A 19,624-nucleotide genomic window follows, 5' to 3' on the forward strand; every position below is an offset into this window, starting at 1 on the left:
AGTGAAAATAGCAATGAGAACAGTTCCTGAGAAAAAAACCCACCAAACCAAAACATAGAGACAATATTCTACAAGGCAGAAACCCAGTGAACACTTACAATGTTGCTTGTCCACAACCTCTAGTTCCCTGTCACCTAGTTACACAGCCCGGAAGAATGAAGAGCTGCTGATGATACCACCCTAAAAAAAGGCTATGAATGGTATATCTTGATTGTCCCTTCAAACTCCTGTTTAGCAGGTTGAGGATGGTGAGATGACATGTGTCAGACTCTTATCACTCTCTGCCATGTTTATTGTATCTGAGCATGAACCACAGGCAATGCAAGAACACAGAAGTCACTGAAACCTCTGTTCTCACATAATCAGACTGGTTTTGGAGAAAGAGGTCTCATGCAATCCTAAAAGATGGTGATGACGGGTTACTGCTAAATATTTAAAATTAACAATTTGTCTGCAAAGACAAGTAAAGCAGGGATGCACAACTCAGCCAATGATATTCTGTCGGCAAAAGAATTTAATAAGGAGAGAATCCCCACAACTAACACACAGGGAAACCATCTTGAGATCGTATCAGCTGTATTCAATGTAGATTGTGAACATAACCTTGAGAATATGTGTTACGGCTTGGTGTTCCCCAGAGGTCTGTCTGGCCCCCGGGGCAGCAACCGCCGTAGGTGTCCCGGATAGCACTGTGCTGATGAGGCGCAGCCTGTCAGGGCCCTCCTCGGCTAGCTCCGAGCCGCTGGCTACCTTGCGAGCACTTGTGGAGTGATTTCAGCTCTTAGTGATGTCAGCTCTTAGTGATTTCAGCTCTGTGCTCGCAAAGTGCCTCAGCAGACGCAGGGAAGGAGAGAGGTGAAGGCTGTGTGGAGTTCTGCGGAGATGTCTTTATTGGCAGCTTCTGCAAAGGGCTCCAGTGACAGCTCTTCCCCTGAACTGGGCAGTGGTATGGGTTTATACAGGCTATTGAGGGATCAGGATTTGTCCTATGGCTGAAGTTGAGGAGAATACGACCTATAGCCTTACAGAGAGATAACAGGGGTCTGATGTGCGGAAGAGGGGTAGTTCTGTTCCACTCATTATGACTCTGCATTTCTTATCTTAGGCTAGTGACTGCCATGGAGGCCTTGCAGGGCCTCTGACTGCTAAAAATATGAACTTCAATTTTCATTTAAATAGTTACGTGGGAATTTTCAAGCAGTTAAATCTTTTTGTTTAACAAATGACAATATAATATTGCCAGGAGCCTGAAGTTACACTAGACAATCATTACCTGCACTTTGGGAAGCTCAAACTTTGCACAAGATACATGAAACTGTCTTCTACACCAGATGACTTATTCTTTGTCAATCTTAGAAAGCTAGCAGTTTCAGAACCATTAAAAAAGCTAGAGACTGAACCAAAAGGTCATATAAAGGAACTCTATATTTTCAGGAGATAAGCTTTTTTTTTCTTTTAAGAGATCAGCTGACTTCTAATTAACCCTGCTATAATTAGAATACACTTGCCATTACTGCATTTTAATGAAGTTAGGTGCTTTTACACCCACAGTTCTGTTATTTCCTTGCAGGGAACACATGGACAATGTATCTACACCTGCTCCTGCAGCTTTTAAAAAAGCATGTGTGTTTTAAGCTTTGTCTCTTTACGTTATCAGTAGGAAAGAAAAAGAAAGTGTTAGGGAGGGGAGAAGAAGTGTCCTGAAGGTTTTATTATTATTATTCTTTTAGTTTCTGTTAATATAAGTTTTCTTTATACCCTTTTAAAGTTTTAAGCCTGCTTTGCCTTCCTCCTACTCCCATCTCACAAGGAAATGAGTAAGTATATTCTAGTAAGTGCACTGGCGTTTAGCCAGCTCTAAACCCACCACATTAATTAGTGTGTTGGCCGAGAAATGTCAAATTGGCGAACCCAAACCCCCACACAAAATTGGTGTTCAAACTAAAACCACCACAGCATGATAAACTGTTGTACCAGGATAAGACTGCCAAACAGATAAACTGCAAATAATCTCACTTCAGACATGGTGAAATAGGGAGAGTGCATTGCTTCCAGAAAATGATGCACAGATAGATCCCTGTCCCTGGATATGCACATCAACTTTACTCTTCCTTAGTTCCAGTAAGCAAGGAAATTCAATGCCAGAAAAATAATACATCATAGTATAAAAAGTAGGTCCCTAAGAAAGAGGTTTAGCAACTCAAAAGTTCTTGGAATAAGGCAGAAATTCACTCTACTGTTGATGTTTCAGCATATTTGCGTATATCTGTGTAACACAGAGACATTGTAAAAATGCTTGTCTCAATGCATAGTCCCACACCAAGGAAAAGATGTGGAAGCGCTCTCTACATAACAGAAGTTAAGTACAAGAAATAAAGGGGAGGGGACAGCCAACAGAAGAAAAAGGTTTTCTTATGTGAAGGAAAGATGGAAAAAAATTGAAGAAATATCAAAGTGGAAGCAATCTGACCAGGCACCTCAGATGCTTACAACAGTGCCCTTATCTTCCATTAAATATTTTCATATAAAATGAGATCAGATTCAACCAGTGCAGAAAAATGACTATATGGAAATGAACTTACTGGATCAGTGCCAAAAAATTCTTCAAACCAAATTTCCTAGAAAGCAGTGTTTACTGCTACTAAAAGGAAGGTATTATTTTTTTTCACACATGCCATACAACAAGGAAATGACAATTTTGTCAAATTAAAAGTGATAACAAAGAATAAGAATAGCACTTTCTGAAATCTGAACTTTTAGAGAAAAAACACCTTGAAATGTCATACACTAGAGTCACTTTACTATAGTTCTTTGTATTACAAATTCCAATATTTCCCAGTGCCATTTTGTGACTGCTCTGAATCCCAGAGCACTTTTATGCCATTTCACCACACAGATCATCCTGAGTGCAGTCTTTTGTTTCTGCATATTCTGTTTATCATCTCTTAATACCTAGAAGACCTTTAGAAAGATTTTCAATAGAAAACACATGGATTACAGGATTCAATTAAATTCTAGCAAGTAATGTCTTCTAAAAAGATAGGATGTAAGAGAACTAAGCCCAACAGTAATTTTAAGTAAGATAATACGCATTACATGTTATTATTGAGATCCTTTTCTAGGTTAAATGACAAGTTGATGTTATGGAAGCTTGCATATACTCAAAGAAATTTAAGGCCATATTCTTTTTTTTACTCACTGTTTTCGCTAAAAATGAGAGATGGAACTTGATGAGTTGTCGGAACCCAAGGTGTCCCTCAGACACTCTTGGATGTTCCGGGTCCAGGGCAGAAGCCTCTGAGACCCTGGCAGGCGGCCAGGAACCCCTGTGGTCTTGAGTTTGACCCATGGAACAATTTACCAACCTTGCAGGAAGAACAAGAAATCACAAAAGTTTAGATATTATAATAGAAGTAGTCACAAAGTGAAAGGTAGGATTTTTGAGTGCTGTACAGGGGGGTTTTAGGCCTTGTACAGAGGGGTCTGAGTTTTGTACATGGGGGTCAGAGGTTCTAAGATGGAGGGATTTGGGCGTGCCCTGTCCTCCTTCTTTCTTCTTCCTATTCCCCATGTTCTTGGTGGTGTTGGCACTCACAGATTGGTTTAGAGTAGAAAGTCACTGTTCAACATAGGTAATAGGCATTGGGGAAAAACTATAAACATCTAATACGTAATGTGTGATATAAAAGATGGCACCAGCCCCTCGAGAGAGGAAGAGAGACAGGGACAGAGACGGAGACAGAGAAGAAGACTAAGAGAGACGCAGAGAGAGACGCAGAGGGAGAAGGAGTCAGGGACAATGTCAGGGAGTCTGTGTGCCTTGAGATAACATGCAATAAACTGCCTTGAGACCACACGACTGAAGACTACTGAGTCTTTCTTTGAAGGCACGGGTTGGAGGAGAGACTTTACCACCACCCGGAGTCACCCCAATCTGGGGGAAGGCTCTGGCAATGAGTGAGATCATACATGATCCAGAGTCCCACACAGGACTTGGCTGATAGAGTGAGACCTTCCATTAGAACTAGAACATGACTTTCTCATGTTACCAACCAATTTTTTTTTTTACTGACAAGGCATATATTTTGCCTACAGTCAATGATAGATACACTTGAAAATGCATAAATAAGCTTTCTCTTCAGAGACCTATCACCTACCTACTTTGTCTTATATACACATATACAGACAACTATTTACATTACAAAGCCAAATAGAATCTGCATTTTGCACTCATTTATCAACTAGGGCAAGCAGCTTTGTAGATAATGTACCCCCAAAGAACCTGGATTCACTTGTATACAAACAGTATTAAGGCTTTTGTTCCCTAGTCACAGCATTCCCACCTAGAAAAACTCTGGTCCAAACAGACATCTCTAAGACTTTAAATTCCAACTGCCTAAATCCCATGGGACAAAATTCCCCTTTGTATCAACTTCTTGTTAATTGTACTTTTTGCTGGTTATCTCCAGCTCTCTTTTTTTTTTTTTAGGTGGTGGAATTTCTGGTACAGTGTACACATTAGGCTTATTTAGAAAGAAATGTGACTTCTCACATTTAAAATAGATTCTATTACAAATATATTTTAATAGCAACTACTACCCATTCAATATTAAAACAGTATACTTACCATCTTAAGATTATGACACACTGTAATAGGATAAATGTGCATGTTTTTTAGTTTTACACTTGAGATAGCACCTGGATTTTTCATTTATCTTTAAGCATGTAGGTATCTGTAGAAATTGCTGCTAAGCGTAAGTGTAAATCTGTGAGGTTACAGTAGTCATACAGTCAATATCTCATTATGTTAACATTTCAGTTAATGTGATTTTTTTGATCAATAATTCTCTTAGCTTATATTAATTGTCATATTTTTGGCTAATTACACTTTTTTATGCACATCTATAAAAAAATAACTTTTCCTGGATAATGAGATTACTTTCATCCCTATTTCGGAATTCAAGACACTTTAAAATTAGCAAACCTCTCTGGCAATGTTGCTTAGAGCTTCATCTTCTGCAGAAAATCTGTCTTTCACTGGAGTTCTCTTCCGTCCTGATCCAGGAGTTCCCATTTTTATTCTCTGAATCTGTACTTGAAAACACAGACAGGACAAAGCTCAATTTTAATTAAGATCTGGAATTAAAAACAATCAACCAACCTACACGCCAAAATGTTCTAAGTTTTCCAATCTTTAGCTACATAATACTCAAGACATCTACATGCAATTGACATGTAATCGTAAAACTTTATCACAAAAGCTTGTGGCAGCACTACAGAACATCACTGCATCCTTCAAGGTGCACATATAGAATTTTTCTACTGAACAGAACCCATCAGTTTACCTACAGCTTCAAAGTCAGGCACAACTGGAAACTGCTCCTGGCTCAAAAAGGACACCTCTGTTCTCTGTCAATTTATGTAACTCCTAAAAACATATATCCATTTAAGTTACAGATGTGGAAAAAAAACCCTATGGATAACAAAGTGTTCAAGAATTAAATCTACATGGTCATTAGAGTTCTCCTCAACACAGGAAAGACTCAGCAGACAAACTTTACTAAGCATCCAAGTAGGTAGATGTGACTTACATTTTAACGCAGCAGTTCAGCAACTGAACTACTGTCTTCAAAAGCAGAAGATTTACTATAGCAGAAATAGACACCTTTACACAAAAAAACCCATTCTTTTGCCTAACAAGATTCTCAAACTGGGAAATTAACAGAGAAACATACTACCATCATATACCCAGAATACATAAGATACCCTTACTTTTCCTCCAGAAATCTCTTATGAATTGCAAGCATATGAAAATGACCAACAAAACAAAACACAGCCCATGTAGACAAAATAAAAAAAAAAATTACACACACACACAAAAAAAAAAAAAAAACAAAAAAAAAACAAAAAAAAAAACAAAAAAACACAACTGCCTAAGTTTTTTTCAAATATCCTAAAGAAATCCTACTTCCAGACATCCAGGTCCTCTCAAATGTCAGACTAGAATTTGGTGGTAGTCCAGCTATTTGACAAGGTAAGTAACCTACACATGGTTTGAGAAAACACCTTAGTTGTAATAAAAAATTCTATTTTTATTATAGGAAGAAGAGATCTAAAAGGTAACTAGTATTGGCTATCCTTTTGAAACTGAACTGTTACAAGAACTACCTTTCTTACTGGATCTAACTAGCAAAGACTCCGGAATTGATTATAGTTTACTCAAAAGGGAAGGAGGAAAAAAACCCAAAGTGATGGCTATTTTTGTACAAGTGGAGTATTTACTTTATTACTTTTACACAGCAATCACAAAGCCAAAATATTTTCCGGCACTGAAAGACACCAAGTAGCATCACAGGACTTTTTTTTTCTCTTATATTTTAGCTCCTACACCTTTTCATCACCCTTCCTTTAATAACTTTATACTATTATTCCTTTCTTTTCCTTGCAAGCAAGAATTAGTTTTACTCTGCTTCAAATTTTACTACTCTTCATCTGCTCAGTATTGTCACTGCTAATCCATTTGGTAAGAGTCTGTATTTTTAGTCTTAAAAACAAGCAAGTAAACTTACATCTTGTACTCAAGAAAATTTAGACAAATATATGCACAGTTTGGAGAGCTCCTTGGCAAAGGTTTAAGCTCAGAACTACAAGTTGCTGTCCACATTCTGAATGTCCCAAAAAATCTGTATCTTTTTTCAGTAATTCTTATTGGCTGACTTCAAATATTAAAATCAGACAGGGCCCAAATTAGAAGTTACATGAACACAAAATAATACTACCCCTACTACAGAAGGCTTTAACAACGTTATACACTAGCCACAAGAAAAATCACAAAATGTTTGTTACAATAAATAGGTTCATATAAGAACAGAAATCCAATCTATCTACTAAAAGTCACAAAGCATGAAATTTTTTTAATTGACATATTAAAGGCCATATTTCTTTAAAAAGTATTTACTACATAAGTAAAACATGCAGAATAACTGCACATACCATGGACTTGAACTGCATTTGTTGACATCCTTTAAACAACATATAATTTCTAATAGACAACAAACTTTGGTTTGTTAACTCAGTGAGATGCTCTTAGCTGGCAGACTGATTTGGGGAATGTAATGGTTTATAGCTAAAATATAGCTAATTTAATATAGTTATGTTCAGTTTACAGGAAGTACTAATTTACAGAGTAGTAATTTCATAAAAATTAGATGCTGATGCTTTAAATGAGGAAAACACACTTAATCTCAGTCCCTGTGGAGGAAGGCAAGTGTGGCATCCCTGCCAGCAATCTACCATGCTTCTCACCTAGAACAAGCACAAAACTCCTGACTGAGCCCAAACACAAGAGGGAACAGGACAGATTACCCAGAAGGTACACAGAGATATTGCCTTTGCCTACAAGGAGGAATTAAGAAAATCAAAGCTCAACTGAAGCCAAAACTAGTAAAGGCTGATAAGGACAAGGAGAAAGGCTATTCTAAGGACATCGGGAACACAAGAAAGACTAAGAACACTTTAGGGCCACTGTTTAGTGACACAGGTGAGAGTGGTGGGTGCTTACCAAGCCCCACCCTTGGCACAACGGTCTGGATAATAACAAATGTGAAGATGGGAATCTGTGTGCATGAATCAAATAAGCAAAACTGACAGGGTACAGGCCCAAACCTGGTCATGTTACAGAGCAAGAGGCTTGTCAGTTATATTAAACAGAAACTAGGAAATTAGACAGAAGAATTTGTTTGAAGTAAAAGAGTCTTCTTGAAAATAAAACCAAAATCAACAGTGACAGTAGTAGTAGCTTTGGAGGGATAACAGCATCAGTCAAACCCCGGTTTGATGCTGTCAGAAGTCACCTCACTGACTGCATGATATCTGTCTAGGCTAAACCAATACAGCATCCCTCCTAGTGGATGCAAGATCCTGCACTCTAGCTAGCAGGTGGTCAGTACAGGGAGAGTCAGTACAGTACAGGGAGGGTCAGTGAATGTGAGCTTGTTAGATATGCTCTCACTGGCATATGCATTAGGACATAGCACAGCATGTATTAGAGAACAGCACAGATACACACAACTCTAGAGTGTCCACATCTCCAGCAGAAATCATGTGCAAATAGGGGAACCTGGAGTTGGAAGAACAGAACAGTTAAACACCAGCCTAGAGAGGCTTTGAAATGTCCATCCCTGAAGATTGACATTTAAAAACTTAACTAGACAAGGCTCTGAAAAACCTTTTCTAATTGACAATACTTTGGACAAAGGGTGACCTCCAAAGAATCTTCCTAAAAGAAAATACATGGTTCTACACTTATTATTGTTCTCAATTTTGAAACTAAACCTTAATATAAGCTTTCTTTAATTAGATGTTTTAATATTTCTTCAAGGGTCTTGTCACAATTTCTTCCATTCCATTTAACTTTTAATTAGGCTGATGTACGTCAGAGTATTTAATTTCTTGTTATAAAGTTCGGTACTACAGAAACCTAGACATCTTGCTAATATGCTAATTAGTCTAATACTATAAATATCATTATGTTACTTCTCAGGAAAATATAAGATATCAATATTTCACATACATGTAGAAATACTTTTGAGATGTTTCACTTCAATTACTTTCTGATTACACAAAAAAATTATTTTCCTGCATGGCAAATCATGATTTTAAAAATTTAAGATTTTAGCTGAGGGTTAGAACCAATTCATATTGAAGTCAGATACACCAATGATAGGTTAATGATTATTAGATGCTTAAGCTAAAGCTAATTGTTATATTATAAACTCATTTATAGAAGGGGAGCAAGTGAACGATTATAGGAACATATTGAAAACAGTAGAACAATGCCCAGCACCTGGACTCTACGTTAATCCATCATGAATCAGGGGGCTTTGGATCATGCCAGAGGGTCACAGAGACCTGGCAAAGACCTTCCTGACTTCATCCCTGGGACCACCGACCCAATTCAAGAGAAGAACTGTGCGTGCATGAAGAACTAGTAACCTCATTTTAATACAAAGCGAGGATGGGAGGTGCTGGGGTTATGCATATGTATTATTTTGGGAAATAAATAGAAGGCAAGAATCCTTGTGCGATGAGGTTACACATTTCAGGAACGATCCCTCTTGTGCCACCTGCCAGCATAATAAACATATCACTTTCTAACTTTAACTAGTTAGAGTGTCTTTGTCCGTGATTTTCGGTTTTAATGAGTCAATGGGACAAAGAATTTTGCTGCAGTATGGGATAAAGAATTTAATACACAGTGTGACATTAGAATTTTCATAAAAAATAACTAAAGAGAACACCAAAACAAAACCAGACAAAGAACAGTTTGCTATTGTCTTTTATGGTTTAGAAAGACAGATACAAAAGGAAAGAACACTTATATCTGCTGCATTTACAGTTAAAAATTCTTGAGAAACATCTATTTCATGCCTAATTCTATAGGCATGGTAACACATTGTATTACACAACTGATGAAGTGACATCCTGTTGCATTTCATTCCAAAACACAGAAGTGTCTGAAGTCCCCAAACAAAAGACCTGTCACAAAATCCTTCAAATGCCCTCTCATTTGTCTTCACTTCAGATATATATACATTTTATCTCTTCCACAAGTCTTTTCTGTCTAGTCTTCTTCAGACTACCTTCTGACTAAGGGTTCTTCTTGTTTCTTTTTTGCTTCCTAGAAAAAAGTCTGCTTTGTCTTAGAGAAAAAAAAAAGCTACACTACAAGTTCAGGGCCTATCACTCACTGCCTTCAATGGCACCACCTGTTCTAAATGCCTGGGTGTACGCCAGCATACTTGGCATTACATACATAGGATCCAGATAGTTTAGTGTGAACAGGCTATAAATAACAGACCAAAACTCCCCTTTTTTCTTTCAAGCAAGACTACAAAATCAGTAAAATTCACCTGTGTAGACACCATCTCTGTATAAATGATTCAACAACAAAGAATGGCACTGCTCTAGAACTAATGTCTTTTAGAAACAGAATGTGAATGCAAAAGTACTAGTACTACAACAGTTGCATTCATGATTGAGAAGGAGCATAATCATACTGGCAACCACAATCTTGTCTGCTCAATCTTCAGTCTTTGTCCAAGTAAACTTCAAAGGAGACAAAGCAAATAGACATAGAAAAAAATTAAATTATTTTAAGAAGACAGATACAAGAGTCATCTTCAGAAGAAAGACTCCATACAAGAGTACTCTTTGCAATTAATGTTTGCTCATAGGTCCAAAACCACCCATGCAAGAAAAAGGGCTGCATGATCACAGGGTGACCATGACCCAACAAAGGGGCATGTAGGAAGAAAGAGAAATACATTAGGTTTTAATGCACTGAGAAAGAAATAGACTGAGTTTTAAAACAATAATTTTAAGGATTCATTTGGAATTTTCATTCAGAATAACCGTGATCAGAATATTAATTGAAACAAGAACTATTACCAAAATAGAGTTGCTACTATGAGTTAAAGAGGCTAACATTAAAGGGAAAATGCAAAGACTGAGAAAAACATATAATTACAATCTGCCAAAAGATTACAGTGCTTACCACTATACTGGAGGCAAAGTTATTCCAGCTGATGAATAGTGTTTCTGTTTTAAGAACTTGTTCATCTCTAATCATGGCCTACTTCAAAAACTGTTAGCACAAAGTTTCTGCTCTGAGTGGACAAGCTTATGTCAGCTTTTTTAGGAAAAAGACTTACTCTTACGACAACTGCATAATTCACCCCCTTAATGCAGTATATTTCCTGTTTTAAAATCTGAGAAATACCATGAGTTCATGGTATTTAGCAATAGAATTACAATTCCTTAGAGGGAGTTGAAATCCCTCAGTTTGTTGGTGTTATGAAGTTAGAGACCAAGAGAAAGTTCCCAGTTAAAACAATCAAAAAACCATTATGCAGTTGCAAGAGTCTGCAAGTGCTTGATGAATCCATGAAGTGTAACAGTGCCTGACTAGCACTGGCACACATAATACACTGTAAGACAGTCAATGTACTAAAGGCATCCTACAGCCCTGCAGAACTACACGACACCTCCAGACCTACCAAGCTATCTTTGGTGACCTTCACCAGTCTTTGCCAATTACCAAAATTCCAAAACAATGTCTTGCAATTTCAAGTGGTGGCAACTTGTTTTATGAAGTATGAGTTCTCCACCAGTAAGTTGCCAACAGCTGCAACTGAAGATACCATTACTGCAAAAAGTACATTACCTACACAATATTTTCATCAGTTACAGGCAGCATCTGGAAAGCTCTTATAATAGTGACTCACCAGAGGATCTCTCAGGGCACAATATAAAGTGTATATAACTTTCAGAAAAGCAGCCTAACACAGATTGACTTTTCTAAAATCAGTGCTACTATAAATGATGAAGATCCAGGAACAAACTAAGCATTCAAATGGAATTTTAAAACATAAGGGGATGACAGTAACTAAAATGAGCATTACAAAAAAAAATATGAAAATGCATAATAAAAATAAACCCGTAAGGATCTTCCAGAAGTGTTTACTCTAAAATGAAGCAACCATCATTTTTATACTGTCAGCTTTTTCAAAATGAGTACTTTCTGTCATTTTGCAAAAGAATGATTGCTCATTTAAAAATGAAACACTGCTGCTATATTGAAGCTCCACTTTTTTTTTTAATGAAATTGAGTGCCCCGTGGTAACAACCCACATTCTGTAACAAGCTGCAACTATTTAAAATATTTTTCCCCCACCAATTTAATACACTCCTACACTCTTTCCTACTCGTGCTACAGTTACAGTAAAATGAAGAAAAGGTACTGCAGCAAAGGAAAAAATTGTCCTGGGTACCCCTTAAAAGAAATAGCAGTTGGAGGAAACCATCAGCTGACATCATTCCTGCTGACTAGTTCTCTGCTATGGTAGCAAAGTTGGTAGGCTTAGAAACACCTACATCCACCTGACCTTTCTTTTGTAAACACCCCTTCACCTCTTCCCTTAAAGCAGATCTAACACTGCTAGCTTAGCTCAAGGAAATGTGAACTTTAATATCACCTTCACAAGCAGACAGTGTTACTTACATAAACTATCTTGCAGGGCATGTAATGCATAAACACAAACTGTCCTTTACTTACAATTATATGTTACTTAGTTTCCAGATATTAAGATAATAAAATCGAATTACTCTCTCAGAAAGTAGTTATAGCATTTTTTGTAATGCTACTGGACCAATACATCACTATCACCATACATCTTCACATTAGGATCTTACAAACAGCAACACAGTATCAAATCAATTAGTTATTTCTTATCCTCTGGTTACATTATATACCAAAGCTATTAAATTGTGTATGATACTGATCTAGATGGGTTTTTTTTTTGTATATGCATATGCCAACTTGTGTGCTATATGAAAATCTAGACCTTAATAAGCTCTACAGATCCCCACTACACAGAGTCTAAGCAGCACTTTCTGCAAGTTTACATGTCTTAAAGTACTATGCCAACTTTTGAGAGAATGAGACTTAAAAAAAAGCTCCTCTGGAGTCAATTCACAAGAAATACTGGTGTTTAGGTCAACAAACTACACCTGACACATTTCACACAGCCATCTTCTATTCACAAGTTTCCAGTTACAGCCAAGAATTCAGTTCAGGTAAGACTGACTTCACAGTAAGCTAAATAACTCCAAACCCATGTAACAGGAAACAATAGGAAAATTATGTAATGTACATCAAACAATTTTGTACTGCTAAAGCATCTTTTATCTATTCTTACATTATCACTAAGCAATTACATTAACCGAGGAAGCAGATGTATCTTAAGAGGGTAACTGTTTCTGGGCCACAATACATTTAATTACATCATGCCACAATCAAGACACAATGAACGTTTAAAGAGCTCAGACAAACACTGATTTAATATTACACTTTGTAGCAAACCTCCCGCCCCACATCTCTAAAGACGTTTCACCGTAATAATTACATTTTGGAGGGAGAAAATTGATCCTAGACCTTCCTCATTTCAAGCAAAGAATGGCTGTAGGTCTCTCTAAAATGAGAAAACCACTGAGTATATAAAGTCAACACAGCACTACTTCATCTACAGAATATTTTTATTACCAGTGAAATACATAACACTGCCCTTCAAAGAGTCACGCTAGGATGCAAACTGAAAATCACTTAAAATACATTGAGCAGATCACAGTCCGGAGCTGTTTCAGGCTCCTTCCACATCCTCAACGTCTTTACAATTATCGCAATAGGGTATACTAAAAATAAAACAGCGTGCTCTAAAATAAATTAAAAAAAAAAAAACAAACGACGAAACATCAGCAAGAGTGACCGACTCCCAACGCAGCTCGAAGCACAGAGGACACGCCCTACTGTTCCAGGAACAGCGAAGCCGTTGTAACGTGATCCGAGGAAGTAGGAGAGAGAAAGGCACCGAAATACACACAGCTGTGATTTGAGCACATATTCCTTTTTCCCTCATTCCGCCGTTTCCACTCAGCCCCCAAGGGGCGCACGGCAGCTTCCCGCGGATCAGGAGGAGGGATCGCGCCCGGCGAGCAGCAGCAACCCGCCGGAAGGGCTCGGGCCAGGCCGGGCTCGGCTTCCCCTGGTCCGCCCGCACCAAGCCGACCGCGGCCACACAGAAGGGGCCGCACACTGCCGCCCCAAGCTTCTCCTTCTGCTCACCGACCTGACCAACGAGTTCCGACTGAGCCGCTCCTCCAAACATGAAGAACCGGGTTCCCGCCCCGCTTCGTCGCCCGAGTTTTGTGTCTATGACACCCTTCCTCCTCCCGGCCCTCGCCCTTACCCTGCCTGGGCCCCAGAGAGCCTTACCTGCGGGCCAGCCTGCCGCAGAACCGGGACGCTTCGGGAGGGAGGGGGGAATTGTTTCACTCTTCCCTCCACCGCTTCCAGGGGTGTGAGGGGCACGTAGATCCCGGAATCACTTCAGGCTCCTTCCTTGCCTCACTCCCTACGCCCAGAGATAGGGGAACACTGGCAAAAGCCGCCCCAGGGCAACCACAGTGCCAGTCGGACACGGACCGTCCACGGGCCGCGACAAAGGGAACTGCTACCTCACTTAAGCCTTCCCACCGTCCCCTACCACCCGTTCCCCGTGAGGGGTTGGGGGAACCAGAGCTGCAGGCAGACAAGCCGCTCCGCTCCAGGCCGCCCTTCTCTTCCCCGCCCCGCACTCTTGCCTCCTCCCCTTCAACGCCAGGCGGTTACGGCCACATGGAGAACTCGAGTGAGAGACTGCGGTAAATTTCAAACCGCCTGCAGGGCCTTGCGGAAGGAAGAAGGGGCCGAGGCTGAGCAGAGGGATAGAGAGCGAGCGCCCGACAGCCAAAGCGCAGCAGACAGCGCGACCCACGCTGGCACCAACAGCCACCGCACCTGCCCGGCCCCACAAAGGCCCGGGGGCGAAGCGCGCAGGCGCTGCGGAGGAAAGGGCGAGAGGGCGGTACGCCCGCGTGCGCAGAGCGGGCGCGGCTGCGGGGACTGCGGTGAACGGCGGTGGGCGGTGCCGCGACCCGCCCCGCCCCACTCGTTTCCGCTGCCGTGGTCCTGACCGCTTCCCTGGCAGCTGATGAGCTACAGGAAGTCCGGGCCGGCGTGAGTGACTGCGCCCTGTGGCGGCCTTTCAGCCTAAGGAAGGCGAGGAGGCAATCCGAAGGAGCAGCGCCCTCCTCTCGCCCCGCTTCTCCTTTCCTCAGCAGGCAGCGAAGGGAGGGGGGTCGTTCTCTGTAGTGTGTCGTACTGCAGTGCACGCTCGCCGCCTCGCCCCCTCTTATCATCGGGCAGGCTGGCTTACTCAGTGCTGTGGTGAGTAGAGGTATGTCTGACACCGCCTGCTTTGTGCTTCGTTCCCGGGTTTAGCTAGGGCTTGTTTTAATTGATTTGCCTTCCCTAGGGAAAGGCCATGAGAGAGCTCCGGGAGACCGTGGCCGTCGCTAAAGAACAGCAGCGCGCCTCGCCTGCATCAGCCGCGGCCGGGCCGCTGGGAGTCGCCGTCCTCGTTTGTGTGCCCAGCTCCCACCGCTTGCACATGGCAAGAGAGCGTTTCGGAAGAATTACTGGATGGGTGCCAGACAAGGTTTTGAGTAAAAATCGTTTGCAGACATTGGCATCTTCGCTTAGACTGGCCTAAACACGACCAGACTTCTGTAATACCAAAATTTCAATACAAGTAGCCGGCATAATCCCTAAGGATAAAATACAAGTAAAAAGGAAATTACTGTACCATCACATATATTGCAGTTTATACACAAACAGTCATGAAAATTGATGAGATTCTGCTGTGAGATAGACTTGGGATCACACTGGTAGTAATTTGCTTTCCAACACCTCTGTAGTTAAGTGCAGTGTGTCTTAAGAGTGTAGAGATAATTAGAGGAGATGGCATTTTGTATGTTGGAAATCACCTGGAAATGAAAAAGCACTGTTAAAATGAGAAGCATAGTGGTAAGACTCAAAAACATGCACCAGACAGAGTTCAAATGTCTTACTAAAATAAGCTGGAGTGGATGTACACAAAGTAAAGAAAAATGAATATGCAAGTGATTTAAATCTACTAAAGCAGATGTATAACATATTTCTTGTGTTTCATTAGTATTTTATAATTATCTGTGTGAGGAAAATCTACACTCTCTCAGTCTTTTCCCTCATCTAATTATACAGTATAGCCTCACCATCCTTATTTTTAACATCACATTTATTTCTGTAGTAATAGAGGATGATCTTACTGGAGGGAGGTGAAGTAAGAAGTTTCTCATGGGCCATCTATAGAAAAGACCAAAGGAAGTACTGACTTAAAACCTTATTTTTTATTTGACATTTATTCTTGCAGAAGAACTCACCTGCTGATTTTCTGGGCTTTGTGGAGAATCATCATTAAAAACATCTTGGGCTGTTTTGGTTTGCCCTAGCTGGTGGGAGGAGTCTTTTATTCATTTTTGATTAGGGGGTTTGTGTAGAGCTTTCTGAAATGTGGCATGTCCCAGGTCTTTATGGGATCTCTATTAATGTATTGCTTTTAAAGAGAAAATTTTTTTTCTTCTACAATGAAGTGTTGATTTTTTTTTACTGCTAGTCTTCTGATATCACAGACTGCACATTTTTCTTTAATGATGCAGTAAAATGCATATCTCCTTGAAAGCAGGCATGCATTTTTGTCACTTGAAAGAGCAGTTGTTTACTTGACTGAAAAGCAGTGTACAGTGCAGTTAAAACAGGCAGTGGTACAGGATGGCACAGTAGCAATTCTGAGTTCAGCATTTTTAATTAATTCCTAAACATGTTATATACCGTTTCATTTCAGTAAATCTTCAAGTAGAAGCCAGAAAATGAAAGTTATGTTTGAACTTTTGCTATGAAATGGCTGCAGTTACAAAATAATCAATTAGTTATGAATATGTCTTGATTAAATTATTACTGAAGCTAGTATAAAGCTTGCTCTATTAATAATGAATTTCTTCTAAAAGTAAGTAAATGAATGAATGAAGTATCACTGGATCTTCCTTTGAATATTTTTTCACTGTTGTTGTTTTATACAGTAGTTTAATATAGATCCCTTCTCATATGTAATTGAACTTGCTTATTTACTGCCTCCCATTTCTCTGGAAATCTCTCTAAAGCTGTTTAGCACAATTAAGGTGTTCCATGGGTGGACTCTTACCTAGTCCTTTTCAGATTGTCACCTAAGAAATTATTTCTAGGATGAATCTGTAAATCAATTAAATGGAATACTTTGGACAATGTCAGCTTCCTACAATAATATGTGTACAGTTTTAAAAGATTTTGTCACTGTAACAACTTTACGAGAGAAAAATATATTTACCTCTGCAATGTTTTCTATTTGTGCAGTTCTGAATATCTGGGTTTTTTTGGTCCCACACTTTAGCATTTCTAATTTCCCCATGAATCTTCTGTTTCATGATGTCCAAGACTGAGCACCAAGATGTTTCCTATTACCATCCGAGTAGCAGTTGCATCTGGACAGTTTTCCTTATCTCCTGTTAACGGGCCCATCAATGTCTTGCCACATGACTCAGAGATAACACTCTCCAGGAGCCAGTTCTGTTTAACAGGTGATTAAGAACACACCTGTGACTCAGAATAACATCAGCCTATTGTGAGATGCTCCACCCAGGGAGAGAAGCTAGGCATTCCCACCTGGATAAATCCAGGGATTTCTAGACAGAAAAGCAGCCTTTCCACAGGTTTCCGAGTAGACACAGCAACCACATCTGCCACTCCAATTTGGACTGCTACCAGCACACTGGCCAAAGGAGTGTCAGGTTGTATTCTGACTTTGTCAGTGGTCTTCCTTTTGTATCATTGCATGTATTTTTGTCTTCTTTTTTTTTTTCTTTTCCTAATAAATTGTATTTCTGACTTGGAGTCTCTCGCTGGTTTTGCTTTCAAACCAGAACACATTATTATTGCACTTTCTGATTAAGAATGTAATAGTGTTGGCACACATATAGGATCATTGCATAACTTAATTCCTGATGTGAATCTGTATTTTCTCTGTCTTCCCTATTCTTCTCTCTGTCTCCCTCTCTCTCTCATATCCCTGCCACCCTCCCTTTGTGGAAAGAGTAACTTCCAGGTGTTAATTTAACTGGTGGATTGATTTACTGATGAAGATTCATTTATTTAAGAGCATTTTAAGAAATTCTGACAACCTCATCAAATTGTTTTTGTCGTTTCCATTTTGTGTCCTTCCTTTCCAGTAGTTTCCATCTCCTCAGTTCAGATACCATCACTCAGCAATTCATTTGACACAGTTGAACATACTTTATTTTTTTCTTTTTCCTCCCCAGCTGTAGTAGATCCTCTTTTGGAAATTCTCTGTATTGTTAGCAATTGCTTATTCACCCTACCCCACAAAAAGGGTATTATAATGTGGGATATGGAGATGTGTTTGTTAAAAGGTGATAACGGTTCTGTTTACCAGAAAGCCCTGTAGGAGGGCACAGCAGCAGGCTGGGCAGTTAGAAGTCAGTGGGGGGTGAGAGGGAGACACATGGATAGCATGTGAGCGGGAAGCTGATTGGGTGGTGAGACGCATGGACAGCAGCATTGCAGTTGAGCAGCCAATAGATGCCCTTCTTCTGTTAAGTTTTGGTTATGTCCAGTGGAAGCTAAAGGTATATAAGGGTGTCATGGTTTGACGCTGGCGCAATGCCAGTGCCCTTATGAAAATACACCTTCCCAAATAAATGCCATGAAATGTGATCAGGAACAGAGCAGAGCAGCCTCAAGTTTAATAACAAAGGGAAAAACACTTTATTAAACTACTACTACTATAAAAAACATACACACTAAATCCAGGATGAAAACCCTCCAAAACATTCCTCCTTCCCCCACCCAATTCCAACAAAACCACAGTGAGACACAACTCGGACCCTCAGTCAGGTTCCCACCCTTCAGTTAATCAATACTCAGTCCATCAAGGGAGAGACGAGCCTCTCCTGTGCCACAGACCCCCCAGGAAACACAGTTGCCACCTCCTGTGTTTCCATGTCACACATGGCAACCGCCTGGAGAAAATCTGCCAGTGTGACACTCTCCTTTCCATGTCACAGTGCTCTCACCACCATGCATGGACAGACTACCCATAGGGCTCCTTTAAGGATGCTTTGCCAAGAACCAAAAGAACAACAGTTCAGTTTCTTGTTTTGGGACAACAGTCCCCCCCATTTTTCCCTCCCCTGGGGCCGAGGGTCTCAAGAACAGAGATCTTCTTCTCCACTCCTGCACTTGCAGCTGCTGAAGCAGGTCACTGCCACCTTCGCCCTTTCTTGGCTCCAACCATTGCATCCCCCTAAAAATGCAGTCTCTGTTGCAAGAGAGATTTGTTCAGTCTATGGCTATACAAGAAAAGTCCAGCCAAAAGCCACTCCATCATCTCCTCCCACCTAGAATTCTTTTCCCTATCTTCTGACATCTCAGTCCCAGACTGTCTCCTTTCTCTTCCACATTGAGGAGGAATAGTGTTTTGCAAAGCTTTCCTTTCCCAGGAAAGGGTCTCAGGCTCCCAGGACCAGGATGGCTGAGATCTCACAGCAGGCTGCCAAACTCCCACACTCCCACGGCTGGGCACTTGTCTCCCCCTGCACTGGTGTCTTCTCTGCAGCGATTTCCACATGCCTCTAGGCTCTCTGTCTCTTCCTCTCCGGGGGGGGGGCTGCCTGGGACATCTCAGTGTTCCTCCACCGTTCGGTCCTGTTGGCAGGGCGGGGGGCAGCCTGGTTCCCTTCCCTTCACCCCCCACCCCCTTCTCCCTCTGGGGCTCCGGCCTACCTCTCCCAGGCTACATGGCTCCCCCTCCCCCATCCAGCTTGTGGCCAGGCAGGGGAAGTCTGCACTGCACTCTGATCGGAACCAAAGAGAGAGTTCCCGTGGGAGTTCTTTCTTTTAACCCCCTGTGTTCTCAGAAGCATGTCCATACCTCCAGTGGTCAGTTGAAATGCCAATATCCAAACCTGACCACTGATTGATTTGACCCAACTTCCTGAAAACATTCACTTCAGTGTCAAACCACGACGAAGAGAGGTGTTTTCTACAATAAAGTGATTTCCTTCATATGCATAAGGGGGTCCGTGTGTCTTTGTTCCC

The 19,624-nt window shown here is 40.6% G+C and overlaps 1 protein-coding gene and 1 long non-coding RNA gene across 22 annotated transcripts in view; one reads left to right on the plus strand and one right to left on the minus strand.

The window, feature by feature from the left end:
• Nucleotides 1-14,193, minus strand: part of LRRFIP2 (LRR binding FLII interacting protein 2) — a 58,172-nt gene extending 43,979 nt beyond the window's left edge. For 19 of the 21 annotated variants that reach the window (XR_008435971.1, XM_053971679.1, XM_053971687.1 and 16 more), the window contains exons 1-2: nt 13,832-14,193; nt 4,985-5,094 (exon numbers count right to left, since the gene is read on the minus strand). Coding sequence is in view for 18 of the 21 variants with exons in the window: in XM_053971679.1 (XP_053827654.1) it covers nt 4,985-5,074 (90 nt within the window). In the remaining 3 variants the exon portion in view is untranslated. The remainder of the gene's footprint in view (nt 1-4,984; nt 5,095-13,831) is intronic. The other 2 variants (XM_053971712.1, XM_053971705.1) reach the window with 1 other exon arrangement.
• Nucleotides 14,194-14,545: 352 nt separating this feature from the next.
• LOC128818570 (uncharacterized) lies at nt 14,546-17,395 on the plus strand. Its single transcript, XR_008440516.1, has 2 exons — nt 14,546-14,834; nt 14,913-17,395. It is a non-coding gene; the product is annotated as an uncharacterized LOC128818570 (long non-coding RNA).
• Nucleotides 17,396-19,624: the final 2,229 nt, after the last annotated feature.

The sequence above is a fragment of the Vidua macroura genome, chromosome 1 (assembly GCF_024509145.1).
Source record: "Vidua macroura isolate BioBank_ID:100142 chromosome 1, ASM2450914v1, whole genome shotgun sequence".
NCBI lineage: Eukaryota > Metazoa > Chordata > Aves > Passeriformes > Viduidae > Vidua > Vidua macroura.